This window comes from Prionailurus bengalensis, chromosome D1, assembly GCF_016509475.1.
Source record: "Prionailurus bengalensis isolate Pbe53 chromosome D1, Fcat_Pben_1.1_paternal_pri, whole genome shotgun sequence".
NCBI lineage: Eukaryota > Metazoa > Chordata > Mammalia > Carnivora > Felidae > Prionailurus > Prionailurus bengalensis.
In genome coordinates, this window is record NC_057346.1 from 90256835 (window position 1) to 90277844 (window position 21010).

A 21010-nucleotide genomic window follows, 5' to 3' on the forward strand; every position below is an offset into this window, starting at 1 on the left:
GTGAGTCTGACCTGCATTCCAGTTTGGGAACTCACCTCTTTATCGTCAGTCTTTCCCTGGCCCCAAATTCTTCCTCAGGCCAGAGTCCTACAGGCCCCTGCCCTGTCCTTGTGCTTTGTTGTGCCTAGTCTGTGACACAACCCTCTGTAGTATGGCTTTCACATGCACCACAGTCATGAGTTTGCTCTGGGGAGGATCACAGGAAACTCCTGGTTGTCAGATCCAGTGTCGAGATCCGACCTTACCTGGCCCCCAAGCTGTGTTGGACACTACGGACCACATCCTTCACTTCCATCTTTTGTTCACTGGGATTCCATCCCCTATTTCCAGGCTGCTCTTCTCCCTGGCAGGGAGGCCCTCTTGGTCTGCTTCCTGCATCATTATTTACCAGAAATAGATTCCTTCCTTCTCGTCTAATACTCCCCCCCCCCACTCCCCACATTGGAGATCTCCTCCCCTCCCATAAACTGGTGATGCCCAAATATTTATTTCCTGAATCATCTTCCTAAACCACAGACCAAATCATATTACTACTACCTTGCTTAAAGCAGGAGGCAGAGGACTCTGAAGCCAGCCAGCCTGGGCTCGGATCCTGGCCCTGCCACTTGGCAGCTGGGAAGTCTTGACCGAGTCATTGAACTTCCTGAGGCTGCCATTTTCTCATGTGGAGAAGGGGATGAGGCACCTCGTCTATGTAGAGTTCCCTGCACTGGAGTTGGTATAATGTGAGCACTCAGTAGATAACCCACTTCGAGGTTTGTTTGTTTTTTAAATCCTTAGATGTGAGGAATATGGATAACGGTAGACTTCCAGGGGCTCCCAGGTCCCCCATGGAGTAAAGGGGGCTCCGAAGTCCCAGAGAGACCTCCTGGCTGGCTCTGCCTGTCTCACTGGCTGCAGCTCCTGCCCCACCTTGCGTGCCTCCCTAGCCATTCAGGCTCATTCCTCTGGGCCTTTGCACATGCTCTTTTTCCCCCTGGGCTTCTGTCCTCCAGCACAGCCTTCAGCCTCCATGGTGCCTCCCCTGCCTCCCCCAGGAGTAAAGGGCCATGTTCTCCTTTGTGCTTCTGCTTAGTCTCACGGGTTCTTCTAACCCATGTGTCCTGTACCAACTCCACTTGCTTGTATGTCTATGTCCCTGTTAGACTGTAAGCTCTTTAAGTCTGTAAGCCAGGCCTCCCTGGGATGAGGTATGGCTGACTCTGTGGACTGTGTTTTTTTTTTTTTTTTTTTTTAATGTTTATTTTTGAGAGAGACCAAGTGTGAGCAGGGGAAGGGAAGAAGGAGAGGGAGATAGAATCTGAAGCAGGCTTCAGGCTCTGGGCTATTAGCACAGCCCGATGCAGGGCTCATTCAGGAACCACGAGATCAGGACCCGAACCGAAGTTGGATGCTCAACTGACTGAGCCACCCAGATTGCCCCTCTGTGGACCATTTGAATGAATGAATGAGTGACACTGAAAATCAGGAGCAAGTTCAGTGGCAGACAAAGCAAGCAAGCTGAATGTTTGAGGTGATCTTACCTTGTTATGGACAAAAACGTGGGAATCATCCTTGAGGCCTCTCTTTTGCTGACTGCCCTTTCTCCCTGATCCCGCCTATTAGCAAAAGCCAGTCAGCTCTGCCTCTAAAGCAGTGGTTCTCAGCCAGGGGTGATTTGGGCTCCCAGGGTTAGTTATTTGGCCATGTCTGGAGACATTCTTGGTTGTCAGAACTGGGGATGCTGCTGGCATCTAGTGGTGGAAGCCAGGGATGCTGTGAAACATCCTGCCGTGCATGGGACAGTCCCCCACGCCAAGGACTTTTCCAGCCCCAAATGTCAACAGTGCTGCGGTTGAGACACCCTGATCTAGAAGGTTCTGAGTCAAGTCCATGCACAGCTCTCTGTCTTCACTACTCCCACACACCTCCAGGCACTGTTGTCCCCTCCTGGAACGACTACCTGCTTCATTTGCTTCATCCCACTCTCCCAAGGGCAGCCCAAGATCTTTTAGAAAAGTAAATAAAATCACTCCCCTGTAACACTTCCCATCACTTTCACTTGGAATCAAACCCAGACTCCTTCCCTGAGGAATCCCTCCTGGACCTGGCTCCTGCTTTCCCTGCCTCGCCCCGGGGGCAGCCTGCTCCAGCCTTGCCTGGCTGCCCCTCCTGTTCCCGGGCCTTTCCAGTCTTTGTCACTGGTGTGTTTTTGTGATGGGCTCTCCGCCTGGGCTGCTCTCCCCTCTCATCCCTGCTTGGCTGGCTGCTGCTTGTCATTTAGTTCTCATCATAACTGCTTTGGCCTCTGAAATTCCCTTCCTGATTATCCATACCAACCATGCACCCACGATCACATCTTCCATCTCCGTGGAGCACTTAGCACTGTCCGATTTTGTCTGTGTGTTTGTTGGAGCTCCATGAGAGCAAGACCTCCCCTGCCTGGGATAGGGCTGTGTCCTCTACTGCCGAGAACAGTGCTGGCGTGTGATCAGTTACCAATAAAGTGTGGTGGGAGTAGGGGTGCTATTAATAGCTTACATTGGTGCAGTAGAGCCTAAGAAGTGCTCAACATGATTTACGTCTAATGTCCACAATTGCTTTATGAGTTTGGGTACTATGATGGTCATCTCCACTTTACAGATGAGGAAACTGAGGCACCGAAAGTTAAAAATTGTATCACTAGATAGGGACAGAGCTGGGATTTGAGCATAACCAGTCTGACTGCAGACTCTTTATATATATATATATATATATATATATATATATATATATGTATATGTATATAAATTTATTGCCAAGTTTATTGCCAAGTTAGGTAACATACAGTGTATGCAGCGTGCTCTTGGCTTCAGGCCTAGATTCCTGTGATTCATCGCTTACATACAATGCCCAGTGCTCATCCCAAGTGCCCTCCTCAATGCCCATCATGACAGCAGAATCTTTTTTTTTTCAACATTTTTTTAATTTATTTTTGGGACAGAGAGAGACAGAGCATGAACGGGGGAGGGGCAGAGAGAGAGGGAGACACAGAATCGGAAACAGGCTCCAGGCTCCGAGCCATCAGCCCAGAGCCCGACGCGGGGCTCGAACTCGCGGACCGCGAGATCGTGACCTGGCTGAAGTCGGACGCTTAACCGACTGCGCCACCCAGGCGCCCCTCATGACAGCAGAATCTTAATCATTCCATCACTCAGCCACACTGTTGAGGACATGAATGTGGAATACAAATGGCGGCACATTCACACCCATCCTTCACCGAATGCTTAGATATTAGGCAGCCTTTTCAGAACTGGGATTCTGCTCTGGGTTCAAATCTGCTCTGGGTTCAAATTTTGTGACTGCCTCACATTTTGTGATGTATTCACTTACATCTGGGTTATGAGGAGAGAGTACCAAAAATCTCTTTTCTCTTAAATGGTTAGGTCTTAGTGTTCTGTACGCTTTACTCTGACTCCTTATCATGTTTCCTTTGTTGCTTTGGCCACTAGGAAACTCACAGCCCTGATAATAGTAATCCTGTAATACTGTATGGAGTGCGTCTTGTCTACTGCCTTCTTTTCTTTTGCTTTTGCTGATAACATCCTGTTTTCCTTGTTTTTTTACCGATTTTTTTTCCTGTGGCAACTCAAACGATTTATGAGTTGAGATGGAGCAAAGATAAATATATATGGAAAGTATGTCCCTGGAAACATTAATCTCTCTGATTGTCAGCATTCTCTATGCAGTGTTAGTAACCAACGTTCTCAGTTTTTTGGTGGAGTGTAAATTGGATAAAGTCCACCAAAGTGGCTCAGGACATACAGCAAGAATTTAGTAAGTGTTAATTACTTTATCTTTTTTCCCTCATTTATGGTGAGGAGGAGGGGCTCTCAAACTACCACCTGGTCTAGTGGAGGTGTTGGAAGGCCTGGGTGGTTTGATATGTCTTACTGAGCCATTCCTATCCACTACTAACTGGTGAGCTCCATTACAGAGACCCATAGCAAATGACAGCCTGTCATCTTGTCCTGTCTTTGGTGCTATTTCCATGACAGTAAATTGGTTTTTGAGCAGCAGAAAGATATTAGGTATAGTAGATGGAAAAGACTCCGCCCCTGTGCATTGAACTTGTACATGAAGTGTAGCCTGACAAACAGAAAGCATTTACTGGAAAGAAAATGAGTCAGACTCACAGAAACTTTTTATTACTATGGCAACAGGGTACTTGGCCAGTCCCTCTTTGGTAGAGCATAATATACTGGTGAGGAATGTCAGCTGTTATGTTTCAGTTGCTTATTAGCTCATAAAATGTCCTAGTTTACATACTAATTGTTGCCGGAGAAAATAGTCCTATTTTAAGATGACCCAGTCACCCATTTCCTGGTACTAAGCCACTTTGGGGCTTAACAAAAAATAATAATTACAGTAATAAAAACTCTTAGCCTTTCTGATACCAGGCATCTTCTGTCTTCTCATTTAATCCTTACCTACTTTGTAAGGTTGATTTCGTGATCCCATTTTACAGATGAGAGAGTAAAAGCCCAGGGCAGGTAGGTAATTTGCCCAAGGTCTCAGTTCTGGGAAGGGGCAGAATCGGGATTTGAATCCAAGTTCCATTTGATTCCTAACCCTTTGTTTGTTTGTTTTTTAACCAGTAGTAGAGAGTTAGGTCTTTCTTTAAGTCAGAAAAGGCTGACGTTCAAGAGTATTGACCTTTTCCTGGTGTAGGGTTCTTCACTCTTGAAATGTTGACATTTTGGGGCCAGATAATTCTTTATTTGATGGAGGGGAGCCCCCTGTGCATTATGAGACTTTTGGCAGCATCCCTGGTCTACCCACTGGATGCCAGTAGCACTCACTCCTCCCCTCCTACCACCAATGTTTTTTTTTAAAAAATTTTTTTTTCAACGTTTATTTATTTTTGGGACAGAGAGAGACAGAGCATGAACGGAGGAGGGGCAGAGAGAGAGGGAGACACAGAATCGGAAACAGGCTCCAGGCTCTGAGCCATCAGCCCAGAGCCCAACGCGGGGCTCGAACTCACCGACCGCGAGATCGTGACCTGGCTGAAGTCGGACGCTCAACCGACTGCACCACCCAGGCGCTCCCCACCAATGTTTTTTAAAAGATTTTATTTTTAAGTAATCTTCACATCCAGCATGGGGCTCAAACTCACAACCCCGAGATTAGGAGTTGCATTCTGTACCTACTGAACCAGCCAGATGCCCCATCCTCCCCCCTCCAGTATTGCCAAATGTTCCCTGGGGAGCAAACCAGAAGAACGAGGGAGGAATTCAGACAATTTCCTTCCTGGAAAAGAGCAACTCTTTCATTTCTGATGTCACCAACCCTCCTGGATCTCAGAAATTCTTAGAAAGTTTTGTTTCCTTATTTAGTTATATTCAGGGAGTTGTGCAATTCTTGCTGCTACCTAATTTTAGAACACCTTTATCACCCCCAAAAGAAACCCCCTTCTTCTCCCTTCCTCCCTCCCCCAATCCCTGGGAGCCACTAATCTATTTTTGTTTTTTTGTCTCTATGGATTTCTGTATTAGATGTGGCCTTTATGCGTAGCCCTTTCACTTAGCATGATGTCTTCAGGTTTCATCTGTTTTGGATCATGCATCAGTACTTCATCTTTTTATTGAATAAATAACATTCCATTATATGGAATGAATAACTTCATTATTTTGCATGTGGGTATCCAGTTGTCCCAGCTGTTTGTTGAAAAGACTGTCTTTTCCCTTAATGAATTTTCTTGACACCTTGTCAAAAATCCGTTGACTGAAAGTGATGGGTTGTTTCTAGACTCTCAATTTTATTCTGTTGACCCATAAGCATTTGAATCTGTAGATCAATTTGGAGAGTATTGGTATCTTACCAATACTTAGTCTTCTAATCCATGAACATGGGATGTCTTTTCTGTTTATTTAGTTCTTAAATTTCTTTGAACAGTATTTTGTAGGTTTCAGTGTACAGGTCACAAGACCTCTGGTTAAATGTATTCCTAAGTATTTTATTTGTTTTATTTATTTGTCTCAATGCTATTATAAATGAAATTGTTTTATTAATTTCATGTTAGGATATTTGATTGCTGGTATATAAAAGTTCAATTTATTTTGATATTTTCATCTTGTGTTCTACATCCTTGCTGAAGTTGTTTGTTAGTTCTAAGAGTTGTTTGTGGATTTGAGATTTAAAAAAATACACTTACAGCTATACATTTCATTCTCAATACTGCTTTAGCTGCATCTCGTGAATTTTGGCATGTTGTTTTTGTTTTCATTCATCCCGAAGTGTTTTTCTAATTTTGTATTTTCTTCTTCGACTCATTGGTAACTTGTTGGTAATTTCTTCATAGTTGTGTTTATTCTGGTATTGGTAATATTGACAATTTTCCACATAGTTGTGAATTTCCCAGATTTCCTTCTGTTATTGATGTCTAATTTTATTTCATTGTGACTGGAGAACATACATTGTATTATTTCTTTTAAATGTATTGATGTTTTTTTAAATATTTATTTTTGAGAGAGAGAGACAGAGAGAGAGACAGAGAGAGAGACAGCATGTGAGTAGGGAAGGGGCAGAGAGAGAGAGAGAATCTGAAGCAGGCTTCAGGCTCTGAGCTCTTAGCATGGAGTCTGGTGCGGGGCTTGAACCACAAACTGTGAGATCATGACCTGAGCTGACATCAGATGCTTAACTGACTGAGCCTCCCAGGAGCCCCATATATTGAGGTTATTTTATGGGCTAATATTTGGAATACCCTGGAGAATGTTCCATTACTGCCTGAGAAGAATGTGTGTCCTACTGCTTTGCTTGTGATTTCGATGGATGTCTGTTAGATGCGGTTGGTTTACTGTGTTGTTCCTTTCTGCTCATCTGTTTTCTTGCTGATCTTCAGCCTAATTATTCTACCCATTATTGAAAGCAGGCATTGAAGTCTCCAACTCTTACTGTTTAAATATTTCTTTCTCCCTTGTCAGTCCCATGTATTTTGGGACTCCGTTTTTAAGTGTATGTATTATGTCTTCCTGATGGATTGACCATTTCTTTGTCTCTAGGAACATATTTTTATCACCACTTCTACTTTGTTTGACGTTAGTATAGTCACTCTAGCTCCATTGACTTGGGATTGCTTTGCTTTGTTTTGTTTTGTTTTCTTTAAAGCTTCCTGAGTTATTGTGATGTGCATTCAAGATTGAGTCACAGCTCTTATTGGATAAGTTAGAAGCTGAGGGTCGGTGTTTTGTTTTTAAAGCCAGCCCATAGCTACTGAGAGATGCTCTCCATGGGATTATGTGATTCCTGTGACTGGTGTTGAAGGCATCATAGAAACCTCCAGATCCCTTGGTGGAAACCGTTCCTGGAGCCAGATTTGTGGTGCGTTAAGCCATTGTTTTCAGGCTACCTCGTGACAGACTGAATGTCCTCCTGCTCGGCTTTTCAGAGCCGCCTCCCCTGTCTCACTCTGTTGGCAGCAGCCAGCAAAGGATTATGCCTCATGTCTGTGAAGGCACGTCCTGCTGTCCTGTGGATCTGACGACAGAGTAATCCTCCTTCATAGGCCTTTCTCTGGCTCTTTTGGCCAGCGTTGCGCCGTTAAGGAGGCAGTGTCTGAGTCCCAGGGTCCTTCTGTCCCTGTGGATGTGTGGGGAGGGGCGGGTAAGGGGGGCTGTCAGAGACACTTCTAGGAGGCTGATCAGAAATGAGCTTCCTTTTCACAAGGCTGAAGGCAAAGAACTTGCACAGAAATGAAGGCGTTTTTTTGGAAGAAAAACCTCAGCGTTTGCCGAGGGCCCAAAGGGTGGAAGCAGGTAGAGGCCCTGAAGAGTAAAACCTGCCTCTTCGGGCAAAGGTGTTGTCCCTCATGCCCAGCAAGATGGAAGGTGGTCTACAATGGATTCTCCTTTGTTTCTGTTCAAGCCTTTAAGCTTTGATTCTCGCATCATCCCCCTTGCCCCCCACATTTTTTTTTCTTTATCACTCACCCCCTCCCCCATTTCTTAGGAGTTGGCCCTTGGATGTCACCTTTCCTTGGATGATGCCTTTATCAAAGTATCCTTTATAAACTGGAAACTAGTCAGTTCTAGCATGTCTGTTCCCACATCTGGTTTTCATCCCGGGGACTCTGATCCACTGTCAGGAAGTTTTTTCTCCAAGCGGTGAAAAGCCTCTGGAAGCTAACTTATCTGACCCACGTTTATTTATTATCTTTTTCGAGCTTATCCTCTCAAACTTTGTCTATAGAAAAATCAGATGGGAATGTCTTGGTTTCCTACTTACGGGTTCTCTGGAATTTTCATTCCAATATATATACATACACACATACCTTCATGCACATATGTTTGTGCATTACAAATAGCTAAAATTAATAACCTGGAAAAAAACCCCCTTAGGTTATAAGATAATGTCTTAATCCCAAACTTGCTAACTTTTTCCCTTTCGTTCTTAAAAATATTTTAAAGGGCAGGGCACCTGGGTGGCTCAGTTGGTTAAGCGTCTGACTTCGGCTCTGGGCATGATCTCATGGTTTGTGAGTTCGAGCCCCTCGTCGGGCTCTGTGCTGACAGCTTGGAGCCTAGAGTCCGCTTCGGATTCTGTGTCTTCCACTCTGTCTCTGCCCTTCCCCTGCTCATGTGCGCGTGCATGCTCTCTCTCTCTCTCTCTCTCACTCAAAAATAAGTGAACATTAAAAAAAAATTTCTTAAATATTTTAAAGGGCAAGGACAGGCACTTAGAATCCCCTTATTGTTTATAGTGCCCTTTTTCCTGAAAGCCCCAAAAATATTGTAGACTTGGCTGTTCAGTTCCCTCAGGGCTTTTTGGGAGTAAGGGGGATATTTACGTGCTTACAGAGCCTCATAATATTCTTGTGAGTCCGTAAAAATTTTCTTCATAAAACACAAATCTGACAAGTCACTTGCCCGGCTGGCTCGCGGGGTGGGTAGGTGTCTAGGTGCTCCTTGCCTCTACCACAGATCGTCTCCTGCCACATCCGTGTTCCACACGCCCTACACTCTCCCAGGTTCTGTACGGATGGGCTCAGCCCTGCCACCACTCAGCTTTTATTCATGTCACTCATTTTTCCTGGAAGCCCTTCCCTCTCCACTTCCACTAACGCATCCCTACTCATCTCCTAGACGACTGACATGGCCGTCGTTTGTGCTGTGTTCCCTGGGGCAGAATGGGACAGGAAGTGCTTGAAAATAATAGTCATAAATAATAACAGTAATAATAGCTAATGCTGTAATTATACTGTATGATACTCTAACACTGTATAGGATACTGTTGTGGTGTAATGTTAAATAATAATGGCTAAGGTGTAATATATGTAACAATAGCTAAGACAGTATCAACTGTCATAGCTAATACCGTGTTCCAGAAAAAGACGAAGCAACTATTGTGTTGTGTCCTTTAATCCCTGCGGCAACCCAACGAGGTAGATGCTGTTAATGTTGCCATTTCCTGATGAGGAAATGGAGGCACAGAGAGGTGAAATAAGTTGCCATAAATCATGTGTCCAGTAACTGGTGGAACCAGTGTTTGGACCCTGGCAGGCTGACCTCTAACCCTACTGTTGAAAGACGAATGTTTATACAGCTTATGTAGCACTTACCACATCTCATGGCAACGATCTGTTTATTGTCCTTTGTTTTCTTCTTTTTCTCCTCCTCCTCCTCCTCCTCCTCCTCCTCCTCCTTCTCCTTCTTCTCCAGGTGCTCCTTAGCTAGAGGCACCTTGCTCCCAGAAGTTATATTTGAATGTTTGATTCTTTTTGCAACCCCACTTGGTCCAACGTGTGGCATAGAGAGTCTGAGAATTAACGTTAATGCAAAGAATAACTGAAAGAGGAAGGCCTTAGTCTAAACATAACATCGGTTTCCACCTCATTTTTCTCCGGGCCATCCATATATGGGAAGAACAGTTTGTAGACCTGTGGACCATGTTAGGGAGGAGAAGACATGATCAGATCCCTACTAGATGTCAAGTATTACAGTGTTTTTTCTACATGCAAAATCTCATGGTATTTTCCAGCAGCTGATGAGGTCTGTTCTATCTGTACGCTCCTTTTACAGATGAGGACGTTGAAGCCAGTGGAGGTTAAGTGACTTGTCCTTGGTCTCTGGGATTATGTGGCAGAATTCGGGATAGAAGCCCAGAAGCTTCTGAACCCTAATCCCTTCTGACCTCTTAGCCCCAAAGCTTCATAACCTCCTGTATTCTCTTGAAAGAGGTGATTCGAAAGAATTTTCTGACAGTCTTCTGTTGAAGCTGTTGCAGCTAGATGCCTTCTTTCTGTATTTATGTTCCAGTGAGCATGTGGTCTTTTGCATTGAACTACGGTAACAGGCAGAACGCCTTTTGTTGTTGTTGTTTTTGTTGTTGTTTGTTTTGGTTTGGTTTTGCTCAGGTAACAGTGGATGTGCAGACTTGAATTCCAGGCACGGATTTGGCTTTCTGGGGAGTGTGTCCTCTGCATCAAGACCACCATGAAGCACCTGTTTGTTCCCCTCTCCCAGACTTCTTAGAGAACCCAGGCATGTTGTTTTTTAAAAAAGCCTGTTACTTTTTATAAGGCTCTTTTTGCTTTCTTGCTTCCAACCATGAAGTCATGTTTGACTTTTCAGAGGAACCACAGTTTGACATTTTACAAAGCGAACCAGGGGACTGAATATAGTAGCAATTTTGGGTCCATTACTTTTTGCGAAATTTTCAGCCAGTGATGGCTGCATGTGGGTGTTCACTCTGGGTTGGGGGGGGGGGCGGTGTGCATGTTGATTCAAATTATATGAATTTTATAATCTGACTTTTTTTCTGATTCATGCTTACGTTTTTAGCGTGAGCTGAATTGCAGCTGGCTCATGGCACATTTCTTATGAGAAATAGGGTTTTAATTCTCTTTTGTTTTAATTTTTTAATGTTTATTTTTGAGAGAGAGAGAGAGAGTAAGAACAAGGGAGGGGCATAGAGAGAGAGGAAGACACAGAATCCAAAGCAGGCTCCAGGTTCCGAGCTGTCAGCCCAGAGCCCGATGCGGGGCTCGAACTCACGAACTGTGAGATCATGACCTGAGCCGAAATCAGACATCCAACCAACTGAGCCACCCAGGTGCCCCATGGGTTTTAATTCTTTTTAGTTAAAACATACTGGGTACTTTTTCCTGACCTGAGAAGGAATCTTGTATTGACCCCCTTTCAGTTCTCCCAATACCACATTGTTTCTGCCTCTTGGCCTTTGCACATGCTGTTCCTCCTTCCTGGAACAGTCCCACCAGCATTGAAATTTTATCTGTGGCAGAGCTGTCTCCAGTGTATCTACACTCTTTCCAGGTATGACACAGAGTTTGTGAATTAATGTTAGTGTGAGTGAATAAGTGTGTAAGGCCTAAGACTGTCTACACATTGCATTCGTTTCTACCTCAGCTATGTGCGAAGTGGCTTTGCTGAGGCCTGCTTTCTTCTGAGCAGCCTTTTCTGACGTCAACCTCTGCCTCTCTTTGAGATTGGGTGACCTCTAGCTCCCCCATCAGGGCACTCGTGGCACTGCATGCAGAAGCTCACTTCCTTGTCTGTGTCCTTCCTCCGCTCCCAGTTAGGGAGTACTGTTGGATCACCACAGAACTGACCCAGTGCCTGACGGATAGCAGGATGCTCAGGAATATTTTATTTGCTAAGAGGGAGCAGCAAACATGTTTTTGCCTCTTTATCCATATTTTGTATTATGCACAAGTAGCGTAAATCCTTAAAAAGTAGACAGAACTTAAGGGGTTTAAAAAATTTTTTTTTCAACGTTTATTTATTTTTTTGGGACAGAGAGAGACAGAGCATGAACGGGGGAGGGGCAGAGAGAGAGGGAGACACAGAATCGGAAACAGGCTCCAGGCTCTGAGCCATCAGCCCAGAGCCTGACGCGGGGCTCGAACTCACGGACTGCGAGATTGTGACCTGGCTGAAGTCGGACGCTTAACCGACTGCGCCACCCAGGCGCCCCTTAAGGGGTTTTAAAGTTCTAAAATGGCCTTTTTGCCGGGACAGCAACCATTGGAATATGAGCCCACAGCTTTTATGTGTAGAGCAGAGTTATTTTGTGTCTTGCACATGAACATGGAGGAAGAGAGAGCCTGTTGAAATGGAGAAAGATCATAAAGAGGCCCATGGTTTTCTTGTGGGTGCTCTTTGCATGATAACTACGCTATCTGGGATGCAGGTGCTAGATTTGACCAGGGTGGTGGCCGGACTAGGCCCACAGTGGCCCCATAGCCAGAATTCCTGCAGTGGCTGCTGGTCTGTGCAGTGGCAACCAGCAGGAAGAAAGGACTGAGGAGGTCATTTATTCTCGGGGCATAGGACACAGGTAGAGTCTGTCCAGTAGGGTGTTTGCATGAGAGTGTCCATTGGAATCCTCTGTGCTTAATACAAATGCAGACCTCCTAGGAGAGAGGCCCCGGAATCGGCATCTTCACCAGCACCCCTCTCCAGGGATCCCTCTGCGGGGGGATCACTGACCCCCTTCTTTGTTAAACACTGCCTTATGGGACATGACGTTCTGGAGAAATGTGAATTTCTGGAGAAATGGGATATGACTGGCAAGGAGGACCGTCTTTGGAGTGAGAACCTACCCTTTGTCGGGCCCTTAGAGGGGACAGTGCAGCCTAGGAAAGTTAGCACAAGGAGCATCTCCTGAAAGGAGGGACACTTTGCATTAGCCCGTGATTCGTGTAACCCAGGGAAACCAATTCCAGCAAAGATTGATGGTCTGCACCCGGTGCAAATTTAAAAGATAAAAAGAAGAGTCATGGTTTCCTTGACTGGATAGGAATGTCCCCTTCTCTGCAAAGTAATGAAATACACAGATGTTAAAGTGAGGAGAGACAGAGATAAATGGAGAATAATGGAGCACCGGCAGCTGTGAAGGGCCCGCTTAACATAAACACAGAGGAACCGTGGGGTGTTCGCAGCCTGTGTGCTTCGAGGAATATCATTGCCAGCCGGGGAGAATCAGCCTATCCTGGGCTGGAGGCTTTTCCTGTAGCCATCTGTGGCCGGAAGACAGTACCGGGAGGCCGTCGAGGATCAAAAGGATGCCCAAATGTGAAATATGCATGTCCTTTGACCTACTGCTTATACCTTGAGGAGATATTGTACAAGTGGGGAAAATAGTGTATGCATCTGTATGTGCGTTGTTTGTTGAAAACACCCCAAATATCCATCAGCAATGGGACTTATGGGTACAGAGATGCAGTAAAATTACCTTTAGCCATTAAAAGTGATTGTGTGCACCTATAGTTATCAACATGAAAATGTCAATATATTAGTAAGTGACAAAAGCAAGTTTAGAATAACGTAGTATTTTATGGATGCATTTAAACAAAACTGCATGCTCAGATTTCTATGTATTCATTTAGTAATTATTGAGTAACCTGTGTGCTAGGCACTTTTCTGGGCATTGGAGATACAACAGTGAACAAAACAGTGGGCCTTGGAAGTGAAGTGCCTGGGACCCACAGCATTGACATCATCTGGGAGCATTAGGAATGCAGAATCCTAGGCTCCACTTGCGACCTGCTGCATTTTAATAAGGTCCTAAGGCTACCATCTGCACACAATAGTTTCTGAGACCTTGCTTTTTGGAGCGCTGTTTACCAAAACGGCCACTGTGGCTTTTCCTGGGCGACAGCAGTTTGGGGCAGTTTTTACATTTACCATGTACATTTCTCTGTAGTTTGAATTTTTCACGGTGAGCTGTGTCATGAGGATGGTAATTTTCCGGAAGAGCTTAAGGCTCCTGCTTCTGGTTCTTTGGGCTTTCACGGGCACACACTGGCAGGATCCCGGAGCAAGAATTGGAGGCAGGCAGGGGCAGTGAAGGTAGCAGCTGTTGCTTATTTGGCCCCCTACAGACATGTTGGAAGAGAGACCCCAGATATTCGTGTTTATAGCTGGGGCTGTTGTCACAGCCTGAGAGATGCCGCAGGTCCGATGAGCCGATTTCCTGGCTGTTGTGGCTGAACAGAGAGGCTGTGTCCTTGCAGCTCCTGTCTGACTCTTCTGTGGGATCACTACCCAGGGAGGGTCTGGGCCAGGAGCTGTAGACAGCAGGCCCACGCTGCAGCACTGGCATCCTCCAGGACCAGCGGGTAGCCCTGAGCCCTTTCTGGACAGATGGGAGCCCCGGCCTGAAGCCTGATGCAGAGCATTTCTCTCCAAGGCGTGGAAAGTTCTGGCCATGTGGAACTTTCAGTCTCATAGGAGCTCTCCTGAATGTGATCCCTGATGTGGGGTTTGGCAGGGTGTGGGTGTGAAGCACCCTGCCCTGAAGCACATCATAGTTGAAAGAGGCTAGACTCAGGGACTGAGAACTGGATTCTAGGCCAGTCAGATCCTAAATAGCTGTGTGACTTTGGGCGCGTCTCCAATCGCCTATCCTCAGGCCTCCGTTTTCTCCCTGTTGAAAGTGAGAATTCGTCACTGAGCGGGCTGTGTGAACCACCTGCCGTGCTCCAGATGTTGTGCATAGAAAGGTCAGGTCTTTGCTGTGAGGGCCGCACAGCCTGACCACACCAAATGTCTCCTGGTTCCCCTCTAGTTCTGACGTAATCCCCCAATACTGGTCTGGCCTGCGTTTGGGAGGCGAAAGCAGTTTTTGCTTAAGACCGTAGTGAGTAGGGATTATTGCGGGTTTGTTTATGTCCTTGCTGGTAAACTTAACAAGTTGGCAACCATTTCAGTCTTTTGCCCGTGCCTATCTCCCTTAAAAAACAAATTACTTTTTTACGTTTTATTTTCCTGACCCGTGAAAATCAGAACTGTGACAACCTGGCTGTAAGGAGGGAGGGGACACAGATCAGGAAATTAACCAGCCCCCAGGAGAGCCCCAGTTTCTTGTCCTTCTGCTGGTGAAAGCTGCCACCTTGCAAAGTTCATGGGGCAGGTACTCAAAAAATCGTGAATTCAGGTATTCAGTGGCATGGCGTCCCCCTGTCCCCCTTTGTCAGGGCGATTTGAGACACAGTCAGGCTTCCATCTTCTGCCCGGGGCTGCCGAGTTTCATGCTAAAATCTCCCTGTCGTGGAAATGGGGGCCGGGGGAGGACAATGCAGACTTGGTCCAGCAGCCCCCCCCCGCAGCCCGCCAAGTGGGTTGTGCAAGCAGGGAGCAGCCGACAGCTGCTGTCAGCGGCTGGCTTCTCTCTGAGGCTCAGCCAGGGGCTTGGCCGGCCGCCTGTGATCCGCCTCGCCAGTTGCCTTAGCAGGCGCCCGATGGCGCAGACGTAAATCATAACAGGACGGGCTCCCTCTGACAGAGACCGCGACTGAGCATCGCTGACAAGGCAGCAGGTCTCATTACTAATCCTTGAAAAGGGTTCAGGGGCAGGGCCAAAGAGCTGGTTAATTGAACGATAGCTAATTCATTTATAATTATTCATATTCTTTTTCTTTGTCTCATAAAGTCTGGTCCTTTGGAGCTGGACTGGGGCTTAGAAATATCTGAAGAGGCAGAAGAGCAGACGAGTCAAGAGGAAGGTTTGAGCCTTGACTCTGCTTATTAGCAGTGGCAAGCTCCCTCACTTCCGGACCTCAGTTTTCCAATCTGTGAAATGGGTTTCTGTGAGGAGTAAATGAGGGGAGATTCGTAAAACGTAGAGCATCCTGCTTAGCCTGTGGTAAACATTCAGCCAGTTGGGGGTCATTACCCAATCCCACTCTGTCTTTTACAGGCCTGTTTGTGTAGTTGGCAAGTATTTATCACCCGGTGTCAGCGCTGCGTAGCGTAGCTCTGTCAAAGTGGTGAATGAAAGTATTTGAACGACCGTGTGTTCATCATTCGCACAGCACAGCACAGAGCCGCCGACGTCCTTTCCTAGGAGGGAAAAGAAAGAGAAGCAGAGTGAGGGGTAGAGAGACTGAGGGTGGGAGTCAGAGTTTCTGGGTAGACGGTAGAGTGGTTCAAGACACCTAAATGAATGGAGGGCCACATGACCCTGGGAGAAAGGCAGTGCAGGTAGCAGGAGAGGCAGGGTCCCCCCCGCCCTGGGGTGGGACTGAGTGCGGCAGCTCCCGCTGGAGCGAGGAGGCCCGTGTAGCCGGGCAGGGAGAGTGGGTGCATGTGAATTACAGATGTCTCCAGAGCTGCCTGATGCTGTGATAGGGGCTTTAGGCTTTTTTAAGATGCTGGGAGGGCAGTGATGTTGTGGATAGAGGTTTACAAGGAAGCATCTCCCAGATGTCAAACCCTATAAACAGCCTTTCTTCCTCTGATCCCTCAAAGGGTGACCAGAGGAAGGCCGGCCGAGACTCTTAATGTGGGCATCCATTGCTGGGTCTTGCCTGGAACGGTTGTTACTGGGGTGTTTGCTAAATGGTGACTTTTTGCTTCCTACATCCTCCAGTGTAATAGTTGGAAATCTTCTATAAGGAAAAACTTCCCTTCTTCCCCATTTACTTATTTATCCAATGATGTACGATACTGGTACGGACTCACAGATATTTATTGTGTTCTCTGGACTACAGTCCGGTACTGTCATCGTTTTGTTGTTCAAAGTGTTGTAGCTTTGGCCATTGGGCAGCTCCTTCGGGGTGACCCCTGTGTCCTTCTGACATGTGCCCGTCATGTTTTGAGTGCTTCTTGACTTTCTGACAGCACAAGACCCTCCACGTTCATCTTGAATTTCCTGCTGGAATCAAATGCTTCTCCAAGGATCCCTGGTTCCCTTTATTGGATAATGGTATTTAGAAATCAGGATCTGGTGCTGGGCGTGCTCATTTGTGAATAGCTTCTAGTCTTTCTTGGCCGACAGAACTGGGAAATAAATGTCTGTATGTATACTAACTCATGCACACACAGATCATGATTTCTCTTTCTGTCTCTTGTCTGTCTCTCTCTCTCTCTCTCTCTCTCTCTGTCTGTCTGCCTTTAAAACCTTGAGTTCATACTGATGCCTCCTCCTCTAGTCCAAAGCCTCGGGGATCATTTAGCCTTTCCACTTTCCTTATTTTTAACTTCTTCCTCGGAGAGTGAGGAACCTCGCTGTTATTATCTGCAGTATATTTACTCATTTGTTCAATCTGAGTACACACAAAGGTAGTTTCAGAACAGCTAATCCATACCCCGGCGACAAATAAAAGTAGAGTGCCGTATGTGTGTACAATTCTCTTTTTCTTTAGCCTCGTAGAATGCAGTCCGAGTAATGGTTTCCTGAGTTAGGTGGGTTCTGCTCTTCCCCACACCCTTCAGGTTGGTGGGCTTACTCACCTACAGTCCAGATGCATTCACTTTGCCGTTTCTGTTCCATTTTGAGCCTCTCCACGCATGCACATGTGGATGATTTTAATTGTTTACCCTTTGGCTATGTGAAGTATTAGGGTTCTTTTTAAGTGTTTATTTATTTATTTTTGAAAGAGAGAGCAGGGGAGGGGCAGAGAGAGAGAGAGAGGCAGACAGAGAATCCCAAGCAGGTTCCATGCTGTCAGCACAGAGCCCAGTGCTGGGTCTGATCTCACGAGCCGTGAGATCATGACCTGAGCCAAAATCAAGAGTCAGACTGAGCCAACTGAGCCACCCAGGCACCTGAGATAGGGTTCTAAGAGTCAGAGCTGTACCTACTCCAAGAAATGTGACCCTTCTCGTTTTGGCTGCCTCATTCCAACCCTTTCCCACCCACCCCTCGTGGGTAAGCAGTCTCTCCAGTTTCTGCTATGTCCTTCCTGTGTCTTGTATGCACAGATGAACCATTCCAGGTACATTTTCTTATGTCCCTTTCTTTTGCTGTAGAGATTTTAAAATACTGTAGGTAACTCTTTTGCAGTCTGCTTTCTCCCCCACTTAACAGTGTATCCTGGAGGGGCGCCTGGGTGGCGCAGTTGGTTAAGCGTCCGACTTCAGCCAGGTCACGATCTCGCGGTCCGTGAGTTCGAGCCCCGCGTCAGGCTCTGGGCTGATGGCTCAGAGACTGGAGCCTGTTTCTGATTCTGTGTGTCCCTCTCTCTCTGCCCCTCCCCCGTTCATGCTCTGTCTCTCTCTGTCCCAAAAATAAATAAACGTTGAAAAAAAAATAAAAAAAAAAAACAGTGTATCCTGGAGATCATTTCATACCAGTTCATAGAGATCTTCCATAATGAGCTTTTTTACCTTTGGCAATCAGAATAAAATTAGCAGCCCAAGTAGTTTTAAAATTCTATAAGTAAAGATGGTGAATAGCCGTAAGCATTACCATTAATTGAGCACCTACTATACCATGGTCTGTGCTAAGCATTTTACATAGATTATCTCATCGAATCCTTCCTAGAGCCCTGTGAGGTAGATGTTACCTCCAACTTACTGGTGAGGCAGCTGAGGCTCAGTAATATGAAGAAACTTGCCCCAGTTCACAAGACAGTAGAGCCACTATTCGAACCCAGGACGCTGTCTCCCAAGTTTGTGCTTTTGAAGAGCACACCAGCACCATTGCAGAAGTTCCTAGTTGAAACAAAGCGATGTGGGTTTTTAAAACCTAGGCACGTCCCAGCCCTTAAAACCCTGTTGATTGTGGATCGTGCCGCCAAAGTTGGCATGTTACTGATGGCAGGAACGGGAAGGTAATTTACTGGCTGTTTGTTCCCAAGAAATGGCCCTTCCTTCCTGAGGACCCTAGCTCCTGCCTCTAAGGCAGGAGATGGGAGGGATGCTAGTCGGAGCCAGCTACCTGGGATGTGGCAATAGATTCGATCTTACACCTCGTAATCGCAAGCCAGAGCAGCCGGCACCATTAACGGGAAAGTACATTACCCCACAGGGCTGTTTGGTTAGCAGGCCACTCCATCAAGCGTGAGTTACAGCAGCTTCCGTTAAAACTGTTTGTACAGCAGGAGTGGAAGAAGAATTTCTCTGAGCAGGAGTCTGGCCTCTGTTGTGAGAAGTGACAGACTGGCAGAGAGGTAACACAGTTGAGTTGGTTGAGAGCTTGGCTTCTGGAATCTGAGTGCCGGGGTGCTCACCGCAGGGTCAGATTTTCTAGCTGTGTGGCCTTGAGTCGGTCACTTCACCACCCAAAGCACGCCTCCGAAATGGGGATAAGAACCATCCCCATCTTTGTCTGCGGTCCCCGAGATCGCCCCCGGGCTCAGTGATTTGCTAGGAGGATTCAGTGAGCTCAGCGTATAGTCGTATGATTTATTATGGTGGAAGGATACCTAGCAAAACTAGCAAAGGGAAGAAGCACGTGGAGTGAAGTCCAGGGGAATCCAAGTTCAGACCTCCAGTCCTCTCCCTGTGGAGTCACACAGGGTGCACTTAGCTCCCCAGCAACCAATTGTGACAACACGTGTGTAATGTTTTCCACTGGGGGAGCTCATTACAGACTCAGTGCCTGGGGATTTTTCTAGGGGCTGGTTTCGCAGGCACCATCTGCCCAGCGTGCACCAAAATCCCAGACTCCCAGAAGAAAAGCAGGTGTTTGGCATAAACTGCACTGTCTGCATCAATAGTTCAGGCACAGTGAGCCGTTCTTACCGGAGAGAATGGTGGGACCCTCCCGAAACCCCAGTTCGCAGACACCAGCCGAGCAAGGGCAGCCTTGCAAGCCAGCAAGCCTTACTCAAGGGTAGCCGTCTTAGGCCCGTGGCGTTAATTCTCTTCTGCACACCATGCCGTTGGGTGCTGGCCGGGGGGATTAAATGACATCATCCGTGTGTAGCCCTGGCCACGCTGTCTAGTATGGGAAGCATTTAATCAGTGTAGACAATTACTCTGACAGGAAATGAATTTTGAATGCTTCCTTAGCACCTTAAGAGCAGGCTCAGTCTATCACCCCATCTGCTTACCCATTCATTGCTTTGTTCAGCACGTGCTGATTGAACCCTGCTGGTGTAGGGGCCGTGTAAACACAGCAGGATTGGCCTCCCCCTTACACAAGGATGGTGCGTGTGGGCCGCCGATCTGGCTGGGCACCGGAGGTGGGTGGTGGTGGTAAGAAACCTTTGGGGACTTCAAGGTACACGGGGAAGGACCCCTTTGCGCACTCAGAGTTGGTGGGATGGGCGTGCGGTGGCCAGAAATCTTCACCTCCTGATGACCTGCTGTTTGTCTTGTGTTTCCTCCTGTAGCCAAGGCCAAGTCGAAATGCGGCCCGACGTTCTTCCCTTGTGCCAGCGGCATCCACTGCATCATTGGCCGCTTCCAGTGCAATGGCTTCGAGGACTGTCCCGACGGCAGTGATGAGGAGAACTGTAGTAAGTGCCGGGAGGGCCCATGTTGCCGTGCCTTGTTCCTTCTCGTGGGCCGGGGCCTCCATCAGGGCCACTCTTCTCCGTGCTCCTCGCTCCCATAGGCCCAGGTGCCTTCTGCCGTCCCCCACATCCTGTTCTTTACCGCTTCTTCCTTGCGCAAACGCGTGAATGCTCAGCTGCCATTTATTGGGGTCTCTACTAAACACTTGGGTCTCGGACATACTTCAGTACAATAGCTCTGCAGGTGCAGGCGTGTGATCCTCATTAACAAGTGAGGAATCCAAAGCATAGGGACATCCGTGAACTCGTCTAGCATCTTACAGGTCATAAATGGCAGAGCTGATTCCCTGCTCCTTCAGACCCTCAGCTGACTTACTCTTGCACTCAGCACCCCGTGTTCATGTGCCTGCTCTCCTTCCTAGTTTGAGTTATTTTTAAAAAGGTGTATATGTATATGTCATAAGAATATATTTTTGAGGGGCGCCTGGGTGGCTCAGTCAGTTAGGCATCTGACTTCGGCTCAGGTTATGATCTTGCAGTTTGTGGGTTCAAGCCCTCCATTGGGATCTGTGCTGACAGCTCAGAGCCTGGAGCCTGCTTCGGATTCTGTATCTCCCTCTCTCTCTCCCTGCGTCTCCCCTGCTCATGCTCTCTCTGTTTCTCTCTCTCTTTCTCAAAAATAAATGTTAAAAAAATTAAAAAAAAGAGTATATATATATACACATACATATATATACGTATATGTGTATGTATGTTGCTATATATATGTATATATATGTATGTGTATATATATACCAAATACTGTAGAAAGCTAAAGTTCTCCTTGTCTTGTGACTGCCTTGA

General features: G+C 46.7%; 1 protein-coding gene across 3 annotated transcripts in view; it reads left to right on the forward strand.

Annotated features, from left to right (window-relative positions):
- LDLRAD3 (low density lipoprotein receptor class A domain containing 3) overlaps positions 1–21010 on the forward strand; it is a 241193-nt gene that overhangs the window by 93152 nt on the left and 127031 nt on the right. For all 3 annotated transcript variants that reach the window (XM_043580969.1, XM_043580970.1, XM_043580972.1), the window contains one exon: positions 20045–20170. In XM_043580969.1, the coding sequence (XP_043436904.1) occupies positions 20045–20170 (126 nt within the window). The remainder of the gene's footprint in view (positions 1–20044; positions 20171–21010) is intronic.